General features: G+C 37.5%; 1 protein-coding gene across 4 annotated transcripts in view; it reads left to right on the top strand.

Annotated features, from left to right (window-relative positions):
• CAMSAP2 (calmodulin regulated spectrin associated protein family member 2) overlaps window positions 1–17,375 on the top strand; it is a 79,800-nt gene extending 62,425 nt beyond the window's left edge. For 2 of the 4 annotated variants that reach the window (XM_030953942.1, XM_030953944.1), the window contains 9 exons: window positions 2,354–2,424; window positions 2,943–3,012; window positions 3,817–6,013; window positions 7,236–7,372; window positions 7,866–8,086; window positions 9,095–9,194; window positions 11,130–11,245; window positions 12,504–12,622; window positions 14,132–17,375. In XM_030953942.1, coding sequence (XP_030809802.1) covers window positions 2,354–2,424; window positions 2,943–3,012; window positions 3,817–6,013; window positions 7,236–7,372; window positions 7,866–8,086; window positions 9,095–9,194; window positions 11,130–11,245; window positions 12,504–12,622; window positions 14,132–14,437 — 3,337 coding nt within the window. In that variant the 3' untranslated portion in view covers window positions 14,438–17,375. The remainder of the gene's footprint in view (window positions 1–2,353; window positions 2,425–2,942; window positions 3,013–3,816; window positions 6,014–7,235; window positions 7,373–7,865; window positions 8,087–9,094; window positions 9,195–11,129; window positions 11,246–12,503; window positions 12,623–14,131) is intronic. The other 2 variants (XM_030953945.1, XM_030953943.1) reach the window with 2 other exon arrangements.
• Window positions 17,376–22,245: the final 4,870 nt, after the last annotated feature.

The raw sequence follows: 22,245 nt of genomic DNA, 5'->3' as shown, positions 1-22,245 counted from the left end.
CAAGCATTGGAACGGGCTGCCTGGAGAGTGATGGAGCCTCCATCCCTAGAAGTATTTAAGATGTGTACATGTGGCACTTACAGACATGGTTTAGTGGTGGCCTTGGCAGGGTTAACAGCTGGACTTCATGATCTTAAAGGTCTTTTCCCATCTATTCTTTCTATGATAAGGGACATAAATTGTACATTAGGCCTTCTTTTTAATATTTCTTATGGCAAGGTAAAGAAAGCCTTCCAGTGATCTGATCTAGACCTAGTGAATGAGAGACAGCATTACAGTACATTTATAATTCTTTATTTTGGGGTTTATTTTGGTTTATTGAATGTATCTAAACTGGCACAGAGGAGAAGGATAAAATTAGCATTTTAACTGGATATTTAGCAAATGGTTGATTTCCAACCCAGATAATCCTGCTTAGCCTTTTCTGTTGTTTTTGCATGGGGTTTTTGGAGAGAGGGATGAGAGTTTGGTTGAGTTTGAGATTTAAGGTTCCTAAGTATATTTTTGGTGTTTCAGAATCTATGCTGACTTTAATAAGAGAGTAATATTTCTTACTACCATTAAATGCTGGGATTCCAAATCCTTTCCCTGTATGTATCCAGAGTGTGTTCCTCTTGTAGACAATGATTTTATTTTCATGTAGACTGAGCATATAAACCAGGAGAACAAGAGCCAGTAGTTTTGAACATATCCTTTGAAGCAGGGGTTCCCAAGACCATTTACTGTGACTCTCCTCATAAACCAGAGTATTTCATCCAACCTGATGACACATCACTGCAGGACAAAGGAGGGGCCCAAAAACTCATTTCAGATGGTTGGAATCCCATACACAGGCTGCAGGTTCCCTGGCAGAACAGCCCTGACTGCAGGATGTTGTGTCCTGGCCTTCCTCCCTGTGTGCTTTTCTGCCCTCTTCAGTGTTTGAGTCGCCATTTCAGCACACAAAGACAGAAAAAAGGACCCCAGTTGGAAAAAGTGAATGTTCTTCTGCTGCCTTAGCCTGTGGAATGACTCAGAGCATGGGCTGGAGAGCCAGAGCCAGCACAGAGGAGGGAGTGGGACTGTGGCAGTGTTACAGTGTCTGAGGTTGCCATGGAGCCCAGGCTTGGTGCCAGAATCTGTCTCTTCCCCAGGGAAAATTAAGTGTATAGATTCTCTTCATGGTAGCAAATTTTCACAGGCTGTGGGGTTAAATTTGGAAAGTATGTTTTTCTTTTAACATAACTTACAGACATTAGGATTTTAAAATTTTCACAGAAATCTTGAACGCCATTTAAAACAGATATGTCATGTAGCTAGCATGTAGTGTTATTGACACCAAAAAATCAGGAATTTATGGGAACCTATATTGAATAATTTAATATATAGTTGTGAAAGATGCTCTTGTGGATTTTTTTATTAAATTGATGTGAATATCCTTCTTGCAAGTATTATTTAGAGACATTTCTACACTATACAGTATATACAATAACATTAGACAAGTATTCTGAAAAATGTAGTTTGGGAGTGTGCTCTTCAATTCAGTGGACAAAATTCAAAACATGAAAGGATTTAATCCAGCTTGTGTTTGAAGTCTGGCTTCTCTAGAAGTGTTTTACATACAAATCCATGTGTCTTTATGCATGTGTCTTTGTTCTGATCATGAAAAAGCACCTTGATCAAAACACTGAATTATGTTAATCCCATCCTGGATTAACACAGCTACTCAATTACAGACCTTCTCTGTAAACCAAATAAAGTATCTGTATAAGTAGAAACAGAGGAAATCTCTATAATTACTTCTTTAGTAGTGAATATATATTTTTTATTTATAAAGTCATGTCTATCACAAAGTCTTCTTTATCCACTTCTAGTGCATGTTGCAGTCCAGACACCAAGCAGAAGTTTCAAACTGAGCAACTGAAAATAGAAATGTATGGAAAGTATGTGATATTGGCTGCAATCACTCAGTTTTGAGGCCAGTAGGAGCTGCCTCATTTTGCTCATGTCTGTTTAGACCTTTTACTGAAATCAAGCCTAAAAAATTGAACCTTCTAATAGAGACATTTACATGAAATAAACCAGGAGACAAGTGCATTAACAAAACTTATGCTGCAGGTCTCTAGCTGTTTATGTATGAAAAATTACTTCTTTGACTTTTTGGTCCACCTGCATTAGTCCTAGTCCAAGCTTATTACAGTGCTCTCTTTTTAGTTGATAAATTAATATTTCCAGAAGAGAACTACACCTCACTTTCTTTCTCATCACAAAAAAAAAACTTCTCTTTGTCTTGGCCAACAACAGGGTGACTGGTTGGCCTTTGTATTGTGGCTTTTGATGTATTAATTCTAAGTTAATGTCTCTTGCTTTATAGATTGGAAAGTCCAGCTTACACACCCCCTCACCAACTTCATACACCCCAGCAGCCTTATTCATCTGTTCCAGGTAACAATTCACAAAGGGCTGGGAGAGGCAATGAGACAGGTGTCATCCTCTGAGTAATTTGCTATCCTGCTTGTATTTATTCAAACATCATTTGTACAGAAATAGGGGGACACCTTTACATGAAAAATTAATTCATTTACATAATTGACATAATTGACTTCTGTAATTTATAAAATGTATAAGTGGGAAGATTGTGTTTGTACCAAATGCATTGTGTGTGGCTTTTTAATTTGACTTCTGTTTTGATTATGTGAAAGATGGCTTACAACAATTATTTGTGGCATGTTTTAGTAGGATTTGTATAATATTTTGCACATTAGTAAGTTCTTTGAGGGATGAGGGGTAAAATATATATTCAGGATAAAATTTGCTTTAGTTGTATTTTCAGTATTTAAACACATTTTTGCCATTGCAGTGTTCTGAGTAGTGAAGCAGATCAATTTGTTAAAGCAGCAAAAGGTGGCGTTAAAATAATTTTTCACGCTAGTTATATTGGGTCCTATTTTTGTTTCACTTAGGAGTGATCAGAAGATCCACATCAATGTCTTATGTAGATGGGCAAGTAGGGACATGGCCCAAAGAGAAAAGGTAAGGAGTCTTACAAGCTGGTTACAAAATACTGGGGTTTGGTTATGAGTAGTGGTAAATGCTCCATTGATTTCCAGAGTCCTGTAATGAGAATTCTTTAAGCTGCTTGAAAAAGTAGAAAAAGAAAGAGAAAACCCTATCATGGATTAAAAACTGGTAAATAGGAAACAAACTTCAGAAGTAAATAATTTATTCTTTACACTAAAATAGGTATACTTCAAATACTTGAACTGTTGGTGTTAAATATGTTCATATTTACTCATCACAGTGAAGTAAATGTGGTAACAGTAATGATCTCAGTAGCATTTAAGCTTGTATTATTTTGGGAATGCTAAGAATAATCAGGCTGAATGTTTTAGTTTTCAGTTAGACCAGTCATAAACTATTAATCTGTAGGGTATAAACCAAAGTTAAAATGGTAAGAGTTATAGTGGTGTGTAAACTGTGTCTTTTCACACCTTCCTTCTGATCTATGGTGGCCATTCCTATACTCCTAAAATGCCCAGAATTTATTCCAGAGTAGTAAAAAGCATTGTCTGAGTCTGAAGAAGATCTTGTTATATTCTATTCAATTGTGCTTTTAAAAAATTCATTACACTTACATTTCTTTATCAATCTAAAAATATCTATCTGAAAATATATGCATGTTTATTATATTTGAAGCTAGGCAAAATACAATACACCTAACAGCGCCTTTAATAGTACCAGCTTAAAATAATTTTAAAATCAAATACAAATATTTCCTTATTTTTTATTAATAACCATGAGTTGCTCAGTTACTTTCTTTATTCTGATCTCTATTAGGTCATCATTACATGGAGTTTCATTTGACATTCCTTTTGACAAAGAGAAAAGCATTCCAGCATCTGCTCCAAGCAGAGGAATTCCTAGATCGGTGAGCAACGAAGGCCTTACAGGAAACATCAACCGCGTGCCGAAGCATCCCAGGAAAAACCTGTCCTTCAAACCAGTAAATGGAGAAGAGGAGAATCAAGACATTGAAGAGGAAAAGGACATGACAAAGGCCAATCAGTCTCTTAATGCGAATCAAAGAAATGCCAATGAGAGCAGACACTACAGGTTTCCAAATGGAGCTCTGCAAAACAGGGCAGTTCTGGATGATTTTGGCAATCAGATTGAGACGCCGAGCATCGAGGAGGCTTTACAGATAATTCATGACACTGAAAAATCTCCCAGACTTCTCCAAACAGACCAAATTACAAATGGGTTCTTTCTTCACAATCGGGAAATGAGCATCTTGAATTCAAACATTAAACCAAATCAGACTACCCCAGATATAATCACAGACACTAAAGGTGCTCTGAGTCCTGTGACTGACAACACAGAAGTAGATACTGGAATACATGTCCCATCAGAAGATATCCCAGAGACAATGGATGAGGATTCTTCTTTGAGAGATTACACTGTAAGCATGGACTCTGACATGGAGGAACCATCTAAATTTCTCCAGGATTACGACATGCGGGCTGGCAATCACAGAGATCAATTAAGTCCCTGTCCCAGCTCAGTAAGTACTAAATCACAGGCAGGCAGCAGTGCTTCTTCCAGCTCAGGGGTTAAAATGACCAGCTTTGCTGAGCAGAAATTCAGGAAATTGAATCACACAGATAGTAAAAGCAGTGGAAGCAGTTCTCAGAAAACCACACCAGAAGGTTCTGAGCTGAACATCCCTCATATGGTTGCTTGGGCTCACATTCCTGAGGAGGCATCTGTTCCTCAAGGAAGAGACACTACACAGTTACTGGCTTCTGAAATGGTACAGCTGAGGATGAAGCTAGAGGAAAAGAGGCGAGCCATTGAAGCACAGAAGAAGAAAGTTGAAGCTGCATTCACAAAGCAGCGGCAGAAAATGGGAAGAACAGCATTTCTCAATGTTGTGAAAAAGAAGGGGGATGGGGTATCACCTCTCCGAGAGGAAGCAGCAGGAGCTGAAGATGAGAAGGTATTCACTGACAGCAATCGGTTGAAAGAAAAAGAAACTCAAAAATCAGATGACCAAACTAGTAAGACTTCAGAATTAATAAAAGAAAACCCAGAAAACTCTCATAGCAAATGGTTAAAATCTCCTGCTACTTCTGGGGATACTGAAAAGCAATGGAATTTAGCAAGCCCCTCAGAAGAAAATCTTAATGATGGAGATCTCTTAGAATATACAAAATCTATTGAAAAACTGAATTCTTCCCTGCACTTTCTACAACAAGAAATGCAACGTTTATCCCTTCAGCAGGAGATGCTGATGCAGATGAGAGAGCAACAAGCTTGGGTTATTTCTCCTCCTCAGCCTTCTCCTCAGAAGCAGATTCGGGACTTTAAGTCTTCTTCAAGGCAAGGGGGAACTTCAGCTCCTGTTGCACCTTTCTCACAGGAATCTCCTCGCTCTACACATCAATCTCCACAATCTTCCAACAGGAAGAATGCCTCTTTTCACATTAAAATGCAAAGGACTCCTAGGCCAAATGAACTGAAAATAACGCCTCTAAACCGTACCTTGACTGCCCCACGGTCTGTGGACAGCCTTCCCCGTTTGAGGAGGTTTTCCCCCAGTCAGGTTCCCATTCAGACCAGATCATTTGTTTGCTTTGGAGATGATGGTGAACATGTAAGTGAACCTCAGTTAAAGGGAAATCTTTTGAAAGAAGTCAAGCCTACAGAAGAGGTAGCGAAAGAAGAAGGACCAAAATTGCCAAAACAGGGCGAGCAGAAGTTGGAGGAAAAGGAGATTAAGCCTATTGAATCTAATGTTTCTGAAGTGTTATCTCAGCCTATCACAGAAACTGTCTGCCTCACCCCAAATGATGATCAGCTAAACCAATCCATTTTACCACCTCCAGCTCCCAAAACTGCTAACTTAATTGAAGTTTCCCTATCAGATTTGAAGCCACCAGAAAAAAGTGAGGTATCTGTTGAGAAATATGAAGGTGAGAGTGATAGAGAACAGTTTGAAGATGACCAGAAAGTATGTTGTGGATTCTTTTTTAAGGTAAGAGAACTAGTGGATGTGTATGTCAGCTGTTAAGCTTTGTTTAAATCTTCAGTTGAAACGTGGATGTTGCTGATGATTGAAGTCAGAGCAGATAGTATTGCAACTCTAAATGTGCAGACTTATATTCTGGACTTGATTAATTTGGCAGCGTAAGAGTGGTGAGATTCTACCATTTTGCAGTTCTGAGCATGTCAGAGTATCCCTTTCCATGCATAGTTATGGAAGAGTGCTTGGAGGTCTTGGTGAGGAAGATCCATGCTGAATGTAGATTTTTTTAACCTGTGTTTTGGTGATCTTGATTAAACGTGCTCACAACTCACCATCACTTCCTCACCTCACTCCCAAATTTAACTAAAAGTTTTTGAAGTACATAACAGCCTGCATTTTTAAAAATTATTCACATTTTTGAGTTGCACTTTGGAGAGCCTTTTTTCCTCTCTCAGCTGGCTAAGGAAGTGTAAGTCTGCTGAGACTCCCTTTTGAAGTTTGTATTTGGGAGCACTCCTTGGAGACTTTTTATTAAAGAGCTGTATTCAGACAGGCTTTTAAGTATAATGCATATTGTAAGGCAGTGGTCTAGACTTATTTCCATCTTAGAATACCCCAAAATTTTGTATCATGTATCTAGATGGACCTAGCTTGTCTGGAAGCATTCCTCAGTTCTAACAAAACACCTGGCTTGCTCAGAAGTTACTTTTATATGATGCATAATTATTGGGGTTTGTGATAATTACCTTCATGTCCATACATGTAGACTCTTCCGAAGCTGAAAGAAGTTTATGCTATGTGGGATCTGACTCGAAACTAAAATATCTCACTTAGCAAGTTTTCTCATATCAGTGTTGAATTTTGTTTGACTCAGGAAGGAAAAATTCCACTATGAAGTTTTTAAGAGTCTTAAGAAAAATCTTCAAAAATAAACTTATTCCAAATACTGTAATATTGACAAAAATATTCAGAAAATATTTCCCAAAAAATTGGGGTTAAAAGGTCCAAAAAATCCAGAAATGGGGAGAAATTCCTGTGGGAAAATGGAAAAAATTGAATTAAATTCTGAATTTTGGACCCAAAATTAACAGGAAAATTCCCAAAATATTCCCAAAAAAAAGGATAGGATACCCAGTGTACAGAATTAAGTGTCTAATGACTTAGCAAAATCAGTTGCTGAATTTTGAGATCTTAATAATTTTGGTCCTTTTCCTTCACAAACGGTTTCTAGGACGATCAAAAGGCAGAAAATGATATGGCAATGAAACGAGCAGCATTGTTGGAGAAGCGTTTGAGAAGGGAAAGAGAGACTTTGCTTCGAAAGCAGCAGCTGGAAGCAGAACTAGAACATAAGAAGGAAGAGACAAGGTAAAACTGCATGTCCTAATCCAAATGATCAGTAATGGTGAACACAAAAATGTCTTCTTTAGTTAAAAGTGTAACCTGCATGTCAAAGAGTTGCACCTTAATATCCAGGTTATTCCCTGCTAGAGGCAGATGTGCAGAGGAACCGAGCTGGCCCTGCAGGACAGCAGGTGGCATCAGTCTGTAGCTCTGTCAGGCTGGGAGCTGTGCTGGCGTCCGCACAGCTTCTTCATAGCTCTTCCTTCTGCACAAATGCACAATGTTCACTCAGCTACAGCTATGAAGCTCATAAACCTGTGTTTGGTTTTATTAGTAGCAATATCCCCAAAAGTTTAAACTCGCTGAAAATTGTAAAAAAATTAAAAGCAATTGTCTCTTACTGGTGCTTGAGAACATTGAAGTTCCAAAAATCTGATGTCTGTGTTGTCCTCACTGTGCTAGCTGAAATCCCTTATTTGGAAAGCTTCTACTGCTGAATTTTTTGGGTCATTTTTAGACGCAAAACAGAAGAAGAACGTCAGAAGAAGGAGGATGAACGAGCACGGCGAGAATTTATTAAGCAGGAATACATGAGAAGGAAACAACTAAAGCTTATGGAAGACATGGATACTGTCATAAAGCCACGTTCCCTCTCAATCAAACAGAAAAAGCCACGTCCAAAATCTATTCACAGAGATCACATTGAATCACCTAAGACACCAATCAAAGGTCCACCAGGTAACAAATGTTTACATGGAAAAAGAGTCTGTTCATGCTAAAACACCAGCTTGGGTTTTGGTCTTAACAAGCACGGGCGTTTGTGAGAGTCTTGTGCTACATTAAAACTGCACGTGTCCAAACTGGAAAGCAAAATTTGGCTTAGAAATGGAAAGATGAATGTCACTTACCTGCTATGCATGCATGCATATATAAACAAACAAAAATGTTAGCTCTGAAACCCCAATGGAGGGTGAATATGTATTGCGAGTTTCATGCACACCCATGTTTTCTTCACTAATCTCTTCTTGCACCTGTAGAGCTAAGAATGAATAAAAGTTGGGAGATAAGGGATCAATAAATAAAATGGTGACCATAAGGTAAGAATGCTTAAACTCACACAATATGGACAAAATTAAAACTTGACAGTAACTTTGAAATTTCATGGGGTTTTTCTGTTTTGCTCACCAGCTGCATGTATAGTTAAGAACATAGCAACACTAACCATGTGGAATAACTTAGCATTCTTTTAGATGCAAAAGAATTTGCAGTAGTGGCTGGAAGAAGTATTATCAATTTACAATTAGAAAAAATAACCAGATTGCTCAGTGATCCTTTTTGTTGCAGCCTCCTCTACCCTTGTTGTGCTATGTTTTCTCTGGCTGCTTCCCTCCATCTTCCAGTGCAATTTAAAACATTTCCTTAAGACCTTCCAAGAATCCATCCCAAGCTTTAAATTAAGTCTCTTAAGCTCTATTTCAAGAGGACTTATTAACTTTAATTGCATCCTTTGATTTGCATAGTGCCAATATTCCCATGTTAATGCTTCTCATTAGTGCTTAGCCTGAGCCCATCCCCAGTGGCTGCCCAAGGCTGGGTGACAGCAGGTGTTCACAGGAAGTGCAGCACATATGCATGCAGGTATATCATGTAGAAAAGCCCTTACTGACTTTCAGATGCTGGTGTTGGTCTGATGAACAGACTCTCCTACTTCATAGGTTTATAAGCTTTAACTTTGTTTTTATCCAGGTTCACAGCTTTATCGTGTTTTTTCAGTATCTAGTCTTTCATTGGCATCGCTGAATACAGGGGACAACGAGAGTGTGCAGTCAGGCAAGAGAACACCAAGGTAAATCTAAAATAACCATTTCATGTAATAAAATTTTGTAATCAGCTATGTAAAACTAGCATGAATTTTTCAGAGGTCGTGTATATATTGTGTACTCCGAGAACAGGTATGTTTTCCTCATTTGAGACGTGGATAGTTTCCGCTGGCAGACATTTAGGAACCAAGCCATGGTCATTTGTTTTGCAAATTTTACCAAGTAAACCAGTTGGGCAGGTATAAATGAGGTCAAAACAAAATGCTGTTCACACAGCCTCTTTAATTCACCTGCTTGTATCTAAGTCTCAACCTATGGGTATTTTTGCTAAACCTGTATGCTACATGCAACTACATAGCTGCTTTTCTTTTTTTAACATAGAGGTTTATTTTCTGTTTGGTTTTTTCTTTAGCAGTTGTACAGGGAATTATTGAATGCTCACAAGGACTTCAGCTTTTTCCAAACACCAGAATTTATTTTGCATTAAAAACCACCTGAAAATAACAGAAAAAACATATATTTTTTATACAAACCCCATATTATCATTCAGAGGAAAGTCACTATTTCTGTGAACTACATGATAATATTGAGACAAATACTATTTTCTTTGTATAAAAAAAGAAAAAGTGAAGAAAAGCAAACTAGGAGAAGGGGTTGATAAGGAGTACTACATTTTCTGATATTGCCTGTTGTGTCTTCATGGCCACTACACATTACTCATCAGCTCTGACAAACCTGCAGCTGGCTTCAGTTGACTTCTCAATTACCTTGATGTCTCAAGAACTGACTTTCCAGTTATTACATAAGAAATTTTCATAAATTATTAAATTAGCCTGATATCTCTTGTCATCTCTTTAAAATTAGCAGTTTTAATTGAGATTTCTTCCAGCTGTATTAGCTATTACAAAAGGCTTGATGTTGTTCATCTACAGAGGCTTTGCAGGAGATAACCCCTGTGTATGGAGCTGGAGTTGTGCAGGGCTGTACTATGCTTTTAATGAGCAGTACATCTTCCTCAGGCTTTGGATTTGTTTAGGAGACAGACACTTTTAAAGCATTATAAAAGCAACAGAGTTGAAAGAATTTTCAGTAACTTTCCAAACCCATATTGTCACCTTGTCCTCACATCACCATTGTTTTTGATGATCCCACTGAGAGAATCTAAGTGATATATTTGTCACCCTCTTCATGGAGGTACTAATCCCAAAAGGTGTAGGATATATTATAAATTGAATTTTCATCTGTTGCTGATTTTACTGAAAAGGAGCATGCACACAAATTTTGATATGATACCACATTTTCCCTTACTCTGTGCCTTTTTCTCACTTAGAAAACTTTTATTCCAAGCTGCAAATTTTACTGGCTTTTACAGTGGCCACAATCAAAAAATTTTAAATATCTTGTAATATTTTAAGAAAACTTGACAATCTTGTTTAGACCTTTAAATGCAAAATTATCCACATTTGAGTGCAGCCTGAAGAATTACAGCACCAAAAGTTATTGTCTGTGAAAACAAAAACTAGAAGGGAAATTGTTTTGCTGTCTTAAATTCAGCAGTTCTCACTGCCAGTTTTTGCAATCATAAATATAAATGAACTAAATTTTTACTTCATGTTCATTATTTGGTCAAGAACTGGTTTGTTCACTGGTTTGTTATCACATGAGATAACATTGGTTTGCCAGTACGTGTTAAAAGTAACACAAATTTCCACTTAGTAATTCTGTTTCACAACCAAGAACATCTGTTAGGTTTCTGTCCCTCAGTTGTAGCCCAAAAATTAACATATACCTCACCTAAAGACCAACTTCTTGCATCACTCAAAACACACTAAATATTGTGCATTTAGGTTTATAGTTTATAATTCAAATTATTGTGTTCTACCTTGCCTTCTTTTCATATCAGAAGGCTTCCCAGCTGAACATTGTGAATTTTTAAAATAGATTTTAAAACTAATGTTTAGGTCTGAATCTGTGGAAGGATTTTTATCCCCAAGTCGCTGTGGGAGTCGTAATGGAGAAAAAGATTGGGAAAATGCATCAACAACTTCTTCAGTCGCCTCTGCTACAGAATACACAGGTCAGTGGCAACGAGGGTTGAGAAATGTACCTGCCTATTAGTGGTTCTATGCATGAAAAGTTTTCAGTTACCTTGATTTGGTTTCCTAAAATCTGATTGAGTTTTACCCTTCAAAGTAGAGGCTAATAATAGAAAGTTAACATTTCAAATCCAAAATAAAAGTAATGACTCAATAGCATTTGTGATAACTACAATAAACTGCAGTCAGGCTCAGAACAGCACATGGGCTCACACATCATTCTGTGCTCCAGTAGTGTCTCTAGCAAGGCACAAAGTGTTGATATTTCAACTCAATTTAGAACAGAGTTACAGAATTCAAAAACTAAATTGCAGCAGCAAAAAGTCTTCTTTAGCAATGCAAATATAAATATTCTGCACTATTTGTTTCCTAACAGATGTTTTGTTGTTTATTAAGAACTTTATGATCAGACTACTCATTCTTTATTATATTATGAATCAAATAATAATGGTATTTTCCTCCCTTTTCTCTAACTATACCACGTGTGATACTGCCAAGACCTTGCATCATCAGCCTTATAAAAGCTCCAGTTTTGCCAACCTAATATCACTTTGTTTGTGAGAAGAGTAGCATAAAGTCAGGTATTTTTTAGGGTTTCTTTCCCCAAAGCTTAGACAAACAGATTTAATCTTAAATTTAATTGATGCATCCACTTTATTTTCCAAATTGGTACTCATGTGTTGGGTTTTTTTAAATGGACTTGACCCAAGTACACAGACATTTCAGAAATTAAACCAGAAGATTTTTCCTTCAACCAGATGAATCATTTTACAGACAGAATAACCTGTCAAGTGTAAAGCCAGATCTTTTATCCCTGATTCTGGGTAAAACATTTATGGAATTCCAAAGAGGACAGGCAACAGTTACTCTAAGCACTGCATATGCCTCATTGTTATACCTCACACCCTTGAAATCACAGGTGTAGGAAAAGAAAAAGATTTTGCTCTCTCCTGGACAACTGAAATTTTGTTTAGAAAAAGCAAAACAAAAGGTCCTCTGAGAGAGAAAAAAATTACCAAGGCTGCCAGTAATAAAGATTTAATAATGAAAGACACATTTGTAAGTAAATTCAGTGACTGCTTTGTGAAATTTGTGGTCTCTAATCTTATTCTGTATTATTCCTGGATTTGTGTTTCTATGTATGCAAAAGTTCCACACCAGAAGTGCTTCACAGCATTCAAAGTAACTGTTTGTTGGTTTATTGATTAATTTACCTTATTTGCTGTTCCTTTTGCATAGGACCAAAGCTCTTCAAAGAACCCAGTGCTAAATCCAATAAGTATATAATTCAGAATGCATTGGCACATTGCTGCCTGGCTGGAAAAGTGAATGAAGGTCAAAAGAAAAAGATTCTGGAGGTAAGAGTATTTTTCCCCTAAAAGCACAAACACCGACATCAAATCAAAGTCAAGCATTATGGAGACTCTAAAGGATAAATGCAGACACTGAAAGGAAGCCTTAGAAATGACAGCAGCAGTCAGTGAAGGGATTGTGTAACTTCTGTGACTTGCTTCCTGTGTAGGCAGAAAGGTTCTCCAGTGGTGTAGAAACAAGAGCTGTTACTTTGTACATGCAGCACAGGGAGCTGAATAAATACATGTTTAATTAATAGTTATTGCTTGTTTTATGGGGAAACTTCAATATCTAGGCTTTAATAATTTGCTCACTAAGTTGTTTTCCCTTATACATGGAGATCCTCAGGCTGGGAACTTTAGAACTGAAGCACAGCGCCCTCATGAACAGAAAAAATTGAAATACATATGAACAGAAAGAATTGAAATACATCCCTTCTAGGCTCTTCTCCAGTTTCCAAGCAGTAGGGCAAATTCGGGACTTTCTACCACAGGAAGGTGCCTTCCAGTCTTCTCTCTTACACTGCTATAAACCTTTCTGAAAATGCACAGATATTGTAAAAACCCAGGGACAGTGTGTTCCCAGGCAAAAGAAGTAACACAGAGTCTGAGCCTTGAGAGTAACAGGACTGTTCCATTTACCAACTATGACAAATACAACAGATTAACTGATATCAAACCTCATAGACACTTGGAATCCAGACTGAATTTCATTGCTGGAATAAACTTCAATGCAGTACTTCTTGCCCCTTCTTCTCTTCGTAATCCTGCATCCATGTCTCGATGCTGCTTTCTCTGCCTTTCCAGACACTTTTTGGAAATACCAAGTCAGGAATCAGCACACACTCTTGCAGTTTAAGTAACTGGGAGCAAAATGACCCTCAGAAATCCCAGAAAAAAACAGGTGCACAAATGTCATGCTTAACTCAAGGATGAAGCATACATCATTTGATAGAAGCTGTACGTGTTCAGGGCATGTGTCCCATAGAAAGTCTGTTAGTTGGAATCTGAAGATTTCAGCTAATTAAGAACTTCTGTTCAATACATTTCAACTGACTTCATGGTTTGACCAAGCTTGAGTGGATTTAGGGATGACTGAAATTCCATTTTAGCACCAGAGGATCTTTCAGACATACAGAGACACATTTCAAGTTTCCTGTTCCCAAACTTGCAAGTATTAAACCAGCTTGATGAAATGGATTACAAAAATAATTTTCATTTGATCTACAAAAAGACTTTGGGATGTCTGTTCTGGAACCACTAGACAAGTATAGCTGAAATTGTCTAAAATTAGGTTTTGGTTGACATGAATGTCTACCCTATCAAAATTCAGATAGGTGAAGTGTAGCACATTGTAATGATTGAAAATAAGGTCTTTTAGTGGACAGAGTTAGACATAAGTTTCAGCTCTGGTAGAAAACTGATTCAAAATGAAATCTAATTTATTGAAATGTTTTCTAATTACAATGCAAAATTCATATTCTGAATGTTTTTCTTTCTTTCTTTCTTTTAAAGGAAATGGAAAAATCTGATGCCAATAATTTCTTAATCTTGTTCCGGGATTCAGGCTGCCAGTTCAGATCTCTGTATACATACTGCCCTGATACTGAAGAAATCAATAAATTAACAGGAATAGGTCCCAAGTCTATCACAAAGAAAATGATAGAGGGACTGTATAAATACAACTCTGACAGAAAGCAATTTAGCCACATACCTGCCAAAACTCTGTCTGCCAGTGTTGATGCAATTACCATTCACAGCCATTTGTGGCAAACCAAGAGACCAGTAACTCCTAAGAAACTCTTACCCACCAAGGCATAGTAGATGGGAAAAAAATTGCTTGAGACAATTATGATAAACTTGCACTTCATCTTTACTGCCTATAGGAAATAGATTTCTAGTTGCCAACAAGACTCTTAAAACTGGACATCAAGTTCTATTATCATGTCCAACTGGAATGTAAACACAGTGTTTAGGAGTGCAGAAGATAACTCTTAGGTGAATAATTATGAGTGATTACGGAAATGTTTGACTTGTGTGGAGATTTGTATGTGCTAATGCAACATATAGAGTATATTTGCTCTGTATTTTGATTAGATACACTGAAGCACTGAATGTTCCTCTTTAGTGACTCAAACTACATTTTTTACATCTGTTGCCTTATATGTTTGTATTTGTGCTTGTCTTGAAATATTTTTCTTTCACTAAAGAAAAACTTCTTAATATTCTCAATACCATTGAACTTTGCATACTGACTTACAGTAAAGACTAAATGATAAATTGTATGTCACTGAATAACAGCTGAATGGGTCTGTTCTCCAAGATCCTTACTGCGTGCTGTAACAAAATCAAGATTCACTCCCATGTGTATTTATAATTCCTTTTCAATTCAATAGTACTGATTTGCTTATAAACTAAACAGTAAAGGAAAAACCTTTGAACTGCTTGAAGTTTTCTTCAAATGAATTATTTAACAACTCAGGGTAAAGGTGATGCAATTATTTCTGTTTCAGTAAGTTGCCATCTGAGATGTAATGACTGACCATGTGCATGTTCATAACATCAGTAACACTCAAATTAAAAAGATTTGGTAGGTCTCCGAAATGGTTTAAGCAAGTGTGCATTCATTGCTTTGCACTGCTCCAGTTGGAGAGAGAGCACACGGTCAGGTCCTGCTTCTTCAAGGAAGGAACAGGAACTCATGAAACATTCAGAACTAGATCCCTGATGTTGTCTAACAGAGCACTAAATATTCAGAAGAATCACAGAATTCACTAAATCACAGATCTTTGAGAAGTTGTGTATCTAATTCCCATTGATTTTAAGATCCAGGCCACTTCCTGCCTTCAGATCTGCCAACTCAGACTTGAATTCTTTTTCTAGGGAACAGACATCTGATAATTTTCAGTGTGTCTCTGTAAATTGTTTTCTTGACACTAACAGGTGATGTCTTGTGACACAGCAATTTTTAAGTACGTATGGCAAAAAAACCTAACTGACATTTCAGTAAATCTGTAACATGACCATTTGCAAAACCAAACTCTAGGCGTATTTCAGTATTATTTATAAAGGGCTGCATTTTATTTCAAAACAGTGTTTGATTATTTTATAAATCACTATCCCGTTTCAGCATTTTTTTCTCTTATAATTTGCTTTTAACCTAGCACTGTTCTGAAAAAAAAAGAAAACACAAACTTGAAGCCTCCCCTAAATCTGTGGCTCTTTTGATAACATCGTACACCAGAGAATTTGCTGGGGGGGAGGGAAATCTCATTCTCAGGAAAAGACTTGAATGATTTGTGATTCTGTTCTGTTTCAGTGTTGTGACAACTCCATTCACATAAGACAGTATTGTGCTATGAGTATGTAGTCCATTCAGTTTCATGGGAGACTAAAATGATGTTTGTATTTCTCTCATTAAACTGCTTTGAGAGAAACTGCCTCACTACTATGATGTGCTCATTTACTTAGAGAAAAGATGCACAGGAATGAGATGTCATTAAGCAGTTAGAACAGTACTTTTTTAAATTATTATAAGGCCTTAGGCATCAGTGCATCTGGATTATAAACATTTTCTCAAAAATGCTGTCAGTTTACTGTAATTTATGTTCTTATATTTATGTATATTTGTTAAAACTGTAAAAAAAAGAAAAACACTTTAAAATACATGTTTAATATGTATGTGGCTCAAAACTATTTGTGGTTAGCTGATTCCTACTGTTTGCATGTATATCACCAGGATATGTAACTCTTATAATTCAAGTGTATACATATTGTGTATATAGGATATAAATAATATTAAAAAGGGGGGGAAAGAGGGTTTGCACATTCTGCCTGTTAGACACTTCCTACAGATACCACTGTAGGAACATCTTGAATAACAATATGAAACTGTGTATAATATACAGTGATTCAAGAAACCAGGAGGTTGGAATTAACTGACACACATATGGTGAATAACTTCAAAAGAAGTTTTATCATGGGAGGCTTTTTATTTCTAAAATCTGTTCTATGATTTAACTGAAGATTTGCAACACCATAAAGACACACGCATCAACCTAATCAAAGTGAGCTTAAATCCGTGACAGGAATTCTTTGAGTAATTTAAAATATATCTGAATGTATTATGAAATTTGCATTTGTCAACAGGTTAAAGATTTGTGCAATGTCTAAAAGTAGAATGTGAATAATGCAGTTGAAAATTTCATTGCTCGCAGTATAAGGTTTTACTTAATACAGGAAAAGTAAAGCTAGAGATGCTTTTCCTTTTTAAGCCTGCAAATTTTCTAATTACAGTGGATCTTTGGTTGGGATCATGTTTAAAAAAAAAAGAAAAAGAAAAAAAAAAGAAAGCTTTCCATAAAGGCCAGTATTTATCACTGACCTTTCCAGAACACACTGGTGCTTTCATCAGGGGTATTATTATTGTTGCTACGACTGAATTGCCAAACTCTCATCTTAGGTTTTGGAGCAGAATTTCATCTTCTAACAGTCATAATAGCTACTGATTTTTTTTTTTAATGTTAGTATGACTGTTAGTTTTTATTATTTGGCTGTTTAAAGCCAAATTCAGCTATTTAATTCTGATTTATTGGGCACTGTTGAAAATTGTACAGTGTATTGTGTGCTTACTTGTCCACTTCTATGGAGCATAGCTTCCATATTTTTTCAAATGCTGTGCTGTAAAATATTGTCATTGCTACTTATGTGGTACAGTGTAGTTTTTTCCTTTCATTTAAATAAAAGCATGGCACCAAAATAACATTTTTTTGTTTTCTTACTTACCTCTAAATAGAAACTAAAATTATTAAATGTTGACATTAAAGTTTAAATCTTGTTTCTTCTCATATTTCAGCAATGTGGAAATTGTAGGAAATATTATGCATCATTACAATTTCTTCTTTGGTTTACCATCTTTGGCCATACTTCCATAGATAATCTAGAGTTCTGATGTTATCAGAAGAAGGCTATTGAATAATTGAATAGGCTTCATATTTCATTTGTGAGGACAACAAGGTGTTACCCTGTTCTCTTCAGAAGTGAATTTCACAATTTTAAGTCATTTATAAACTTTGGGGCTCTGGTTAGCTTCCATTTTTTCCAAGGCCACACAAACTTACTGGTCAGGTTAAAAGGTTTGCTTCAGACTGAAAGGTTGTCAAGGTGAAGTCTTTGTCAAGGTACTGTATAAAGCATGTGTGTGACTTCTAGTAAAACAGTTTGTACTTGCTTGTGATGCTATCTTGAACAGAACACTATCCAAAAAATAAGGGGCCTTTTCCAGATTTGTAAATTAGTAATTTTTCCAGTCCAAATCATGCCTTGTTTGGAGCTTTGTGTTGTTCTGCTGGGTTGCAGAGTAAGAGCAAGGACTTGCTGAAAGTGGCCATGACATCCCTGCACTGTCAACAGGCAGACTGAGCTGCTGGGCTAACTTACACAGGTAAAGAATCTCAGAATTGCAGAGCTGGGTGAAGAAGGGCAACTTCAAGAATACCAGCAATCTGACAGTAGTGCTTTTAATGCTGAATTGAAAGCTACTGTGGAAGAAAATTAATAGCTTTCCCTCCTCCCCCTGAAAACTGGCTCTTTTTCAGGCAGCTCAGTCAGTTCCCTGTACAGCATCACAACAAGGCTGACACAAGCAAGGAATTATATTGGAACACAAGCACACAGTTGCACCCAGTAAAGCTATTTTTCCAGTAGTGAGCCCAGCTCAAAATTTTCATCTAAAACCAGCCTTTGTACAGATCTGCTTTAAACAGACTTTGTTTTTTTTTCTATCTTTGGCAAATAACACTGTCCCTGAGAAACTTCAGCTCATGCTCTGGTTAATTTGACATAATATGACTTTGCTGTGTGCCTGAATTTGTACAGAATTTCTGATTCAAAATTTGTGCTGCTGTGGGATCCAGTGTAGAGAGTTATGCTTGGAACAGAAGGTTTTGGATTGATTGCCATACAAATATGATGCAAAAAATAGCTTTGTTTCTCCAATCCAGCTGTACTGATCAGATCGATGTCACATGTCTTTTTTTCCAACAATTTATTAAAAAAGACACAGGGCTTAACTTTAACTATTTAAATCTCTTCAAATAGCAAATTAGCATTTCTTTGCTGCCTTGCTACTAATTTAATGAGCTGGATAAGCAGCTTGAAGAATTGTGGCTATAAAGATTTATCTTGACAGTCATGGCCCTTTACAGCTGCTTTTACATTTTCTGGTTAAATAAATGAAAGACAAAAGGAAAAAAATCCTTTAAAAACTCTCTTATTCCAGGTGTAGATGGCAGGGGGAAACTACATATTTAACAAGTACATCTTTGTATATTTATAAGAATTTTATTTTTAAAAGCAATCTGTTCCATTTAGGTAAAAATATATTTGATGTGTGTTTGTATATGCATATGTACAAATGCACATTTACCTTCAGACTTACTTGCTTACATACAGAATAAAGAATACATGTTTTATTTAGACAACTACAGCAAGGAGTCAGACATGGTAGGGAAGTTACTCCAGCTTATTTCCTTCTACCCAGAAAGAAAAGCAGCTCTTACACTTGAAACCACTGCTGTAAGACGCAAGGAAATAATCTACAAATGCACATTTCAGTACAAAGTCTTTGGGAGAGGGAGTCCTTTAACCAAATATCTGAATTCAAGGATAACGCTGATGGAAGCTAGACAGAACTGCCACTGATCAGAAGAGCTATTCACCATCAGGATTCAAGAAAGGGCAGAAAACAATACAAATAAGGTAAGCATTCACTGAAAAAAGTTACTTAAAACTCTCTTCAGACTCCTATTCAACTTGATGTGTAAAATGCTTAGGGGTAAATAAGCATTTCATATCCACTGACAAATTTGTTTAAGCAAGATACTAAAAGATTTTTTTTCACATATGTTTAAGTTTGCAGATAATGGTATGTGAACTTCATGGGGACATGCTAAGTAATATCTATATGTACTTCTATGTCACAGTTCATGAAGCTTTGCAGAAAGACTAAAAGCTAATATAGAGCTTTCCAACACAGCAGCTCTGTCTTATTATTTCTTCATCATCACTGATCTAAATGTCTGCAGTATAAGACCTGGCAAGGCCCCACATGCCTGCAATTATTTAAATTACTTGAAGCCAGATTATACTTTGGCTCAGTATTTTTCTTGTTTAAGCTACCTGAAACCGGAGCTATGGTGCTGACATAAAGAATTCTATAGATTATGCAAGAATTCTGCTGAATTGTCACCTCAAAGTTTTGGAAATCCTTTCTTGAAATGAGTAAAAACTGTTTCAGAATAAGAGTTTTGAACAGATTTTTTTTGTGTTTTTACAAGAACATGTAAATATAAAATGTAAGGAGTTGAATGGCTCTGTTACAAGTACAGAAAATCGAGATTGGCCCATTTTTAGGGCCAACACAGAATCACAGAATCAGCTGAATTGGAGGGGACTCACAAGGATCACTTGTCTGCATCCTACACAGGTCTGTCCCCAAGGATCACAGGCTGTGCCTGAGGGCATTGTCCAAACTCCAAACACTTGCTGAGCTCTGTCAGGCTGCTGCTGTGAGCACTGCCCTGGGGAGCCTGTTCAGTGCCCAGCCACCCTCTGGGTTAAAAACCTTTTCCTGATACATAACCTAAACCTCCCCTGATGCAAATTCAGGCCATTCCCTCGGGTCCTGCCGCTGTCACCCCAGAGAAGTGCCTGTCCCTCCTGTTCCCTGACTGGGAAGCTGTAATTGCAGTGAGGTCTCCCCTCAGCCTTCTCTCCTCCAGGCTGAACAGCCCAAGTGCCCTCAGCCGCTCCTCATGGCTTCCCCTCAGGGCCCTTCCCCATCCTCGTGGCCTCCTTTGGATGCTCTCTGATGGCTCAATGTCTGTTTCACGTTGTGGCACCCAGAGCTGCCCCCAGCACTCGAGGTGAGGCTGTCCCAGCCCAGAGCAGAGCAGGACAATCCCCTCCCTTCCTGGCTGCCTGTGCTGTCCCTGGTGTCCCCAGGACAGGGATGTCCCTCCTGGCTGCCAGGGCACTGCTGGATCGTGTCCAACTTGCCATTGACCAGGACTCCCAGGGCTCTTTCCACAGTGCTGCTCTCCAGCATCTTGTTTCTCACCTGCAGCATTTGTAAAGCAGTCACACAATTACTGCTTTCTTTCCTGAAGTGCTCCAAGCACAGACTGCAGCGCCCTGTTTTGTCACTAGGCAATGCAGATCTCCTCCTCCACGAATCCTGATTTTCAAGCTCTCTAACACCCACACCCAAAAGCTTTGCTGTTAGTGGGAGTTACCTTCTCTGCAGTAATGAGTAGGGAGTTCAAAGCAAGCTGAGACCCTCCCAAACACGTTTCCGTGCTTAAGTAAAGACTTGCAAACAACCAGAGAACAAGACCTTCCATCAGCTCTCTTCCCATAGAATCCTACTATATGTATCTTCACCAAAACTTCATAGTAGTATGAATGCCCGCCAAAGCAGGGCCACCAGCTACTGCTATCTATTCTTCCATATTTCTTCCTGATAGTTCTTGACATCTCTTTCCAGAGTATAGGAATTTGCTGCTTACCTGTGAAAGATCTAACATTCTGAGCAGGAAACAGAATAATTTTAATTAATAATTTTCCTTTCAGGTCTGTAAGTGGGAAGAAGCTTTATCTTTCTAGCCATCCAGAGACAGTCTCACAGATTTGTCTCAGGACCTCCACTGAAAACAAAGCAACTTCACAAAAGATTAGTAAACTACTGTAAAACCACTCTAAAATCAAGATTAAATTTAAAAGCCTATGTGTGTTTACCTAGAATTTTGTAGGTTAAACAAAGTTTTAAATGGACTTTTTGTATCTATGCTCAGTAAAGTTATACATACCTCTCAGTTTAGACAACTAAAGTAATCTTATCATTCCACACTCCCCCTGGTTTATCATCTCTGCTGTATCATATGTATTGGAAAACAGTTTCATTTCTATAATTATTAGAATTTTCTCTTAAGCAGTACCTCCAAAGGCAACTAAGCAACAAATAGTTTGGAGGTAAATAGAAGTATTCAATGTTTTACCAGCAAATCCATATTCCTGGGAAGTGATGCTGGGACTTGAACAAAAGGAACCATCAAGTTCCACGTGCACACATGGAACAGTCCGCACGTGCCTGGCAGAGTCACTGCTGTGCAACCAGGCACACTCCTCTCTGGACAGCCTTTGGGACATTTGTATTCCTCTTCAGAAAGAAGAGACAAAAAATAACACGGTTCCCCCCTGCCCTTCAGCAGATCCTCAGCAAAACAGTTAGTACATAGACTTGACCTCGCTGATATTTTGTGAATGTGACAGAGAATCCTGTCCAGCTTCAGTCAACAAATCCCTGACAACCTTCCATGGATCTCTGATGCATGGTACACATGCCTAATTTTAAAAAAGCCAATAAATTAAAAAATCATGCATCAGATTGTCAGAAAATTGCCACCATCTCCATTTTGGCAGGGCCTGCCAGTGCACTGCAGTGTATTCACAAGCACTCTGTCCAAGTGCTGTATTTGCATTTTAACATCTCACCACTACATATAAACACAGAGCAAGTCACCATAATGACTCTGAGGTGCCATAATCTTTTGACAATTACAAAAATGTAA

Source organism: Camarhynchus parvulus, chromosome 8 (genome assembly GCF_901933205.1).
Source record: "Camarhynchus parvulus chromosome 8, STF_HiC, whole genome shotgun sequence".
NCBI classification, from domain to species: domain Eukaryota; kingdom Metazoa; phylum Chordata; class Aves; order Passeriformes; family Thraupidae; genus Camarhynchus; species Camarhynchus parvulus.
This window is presented reverse-complemented; position numbering and strand designations above follow the sequence as displayed.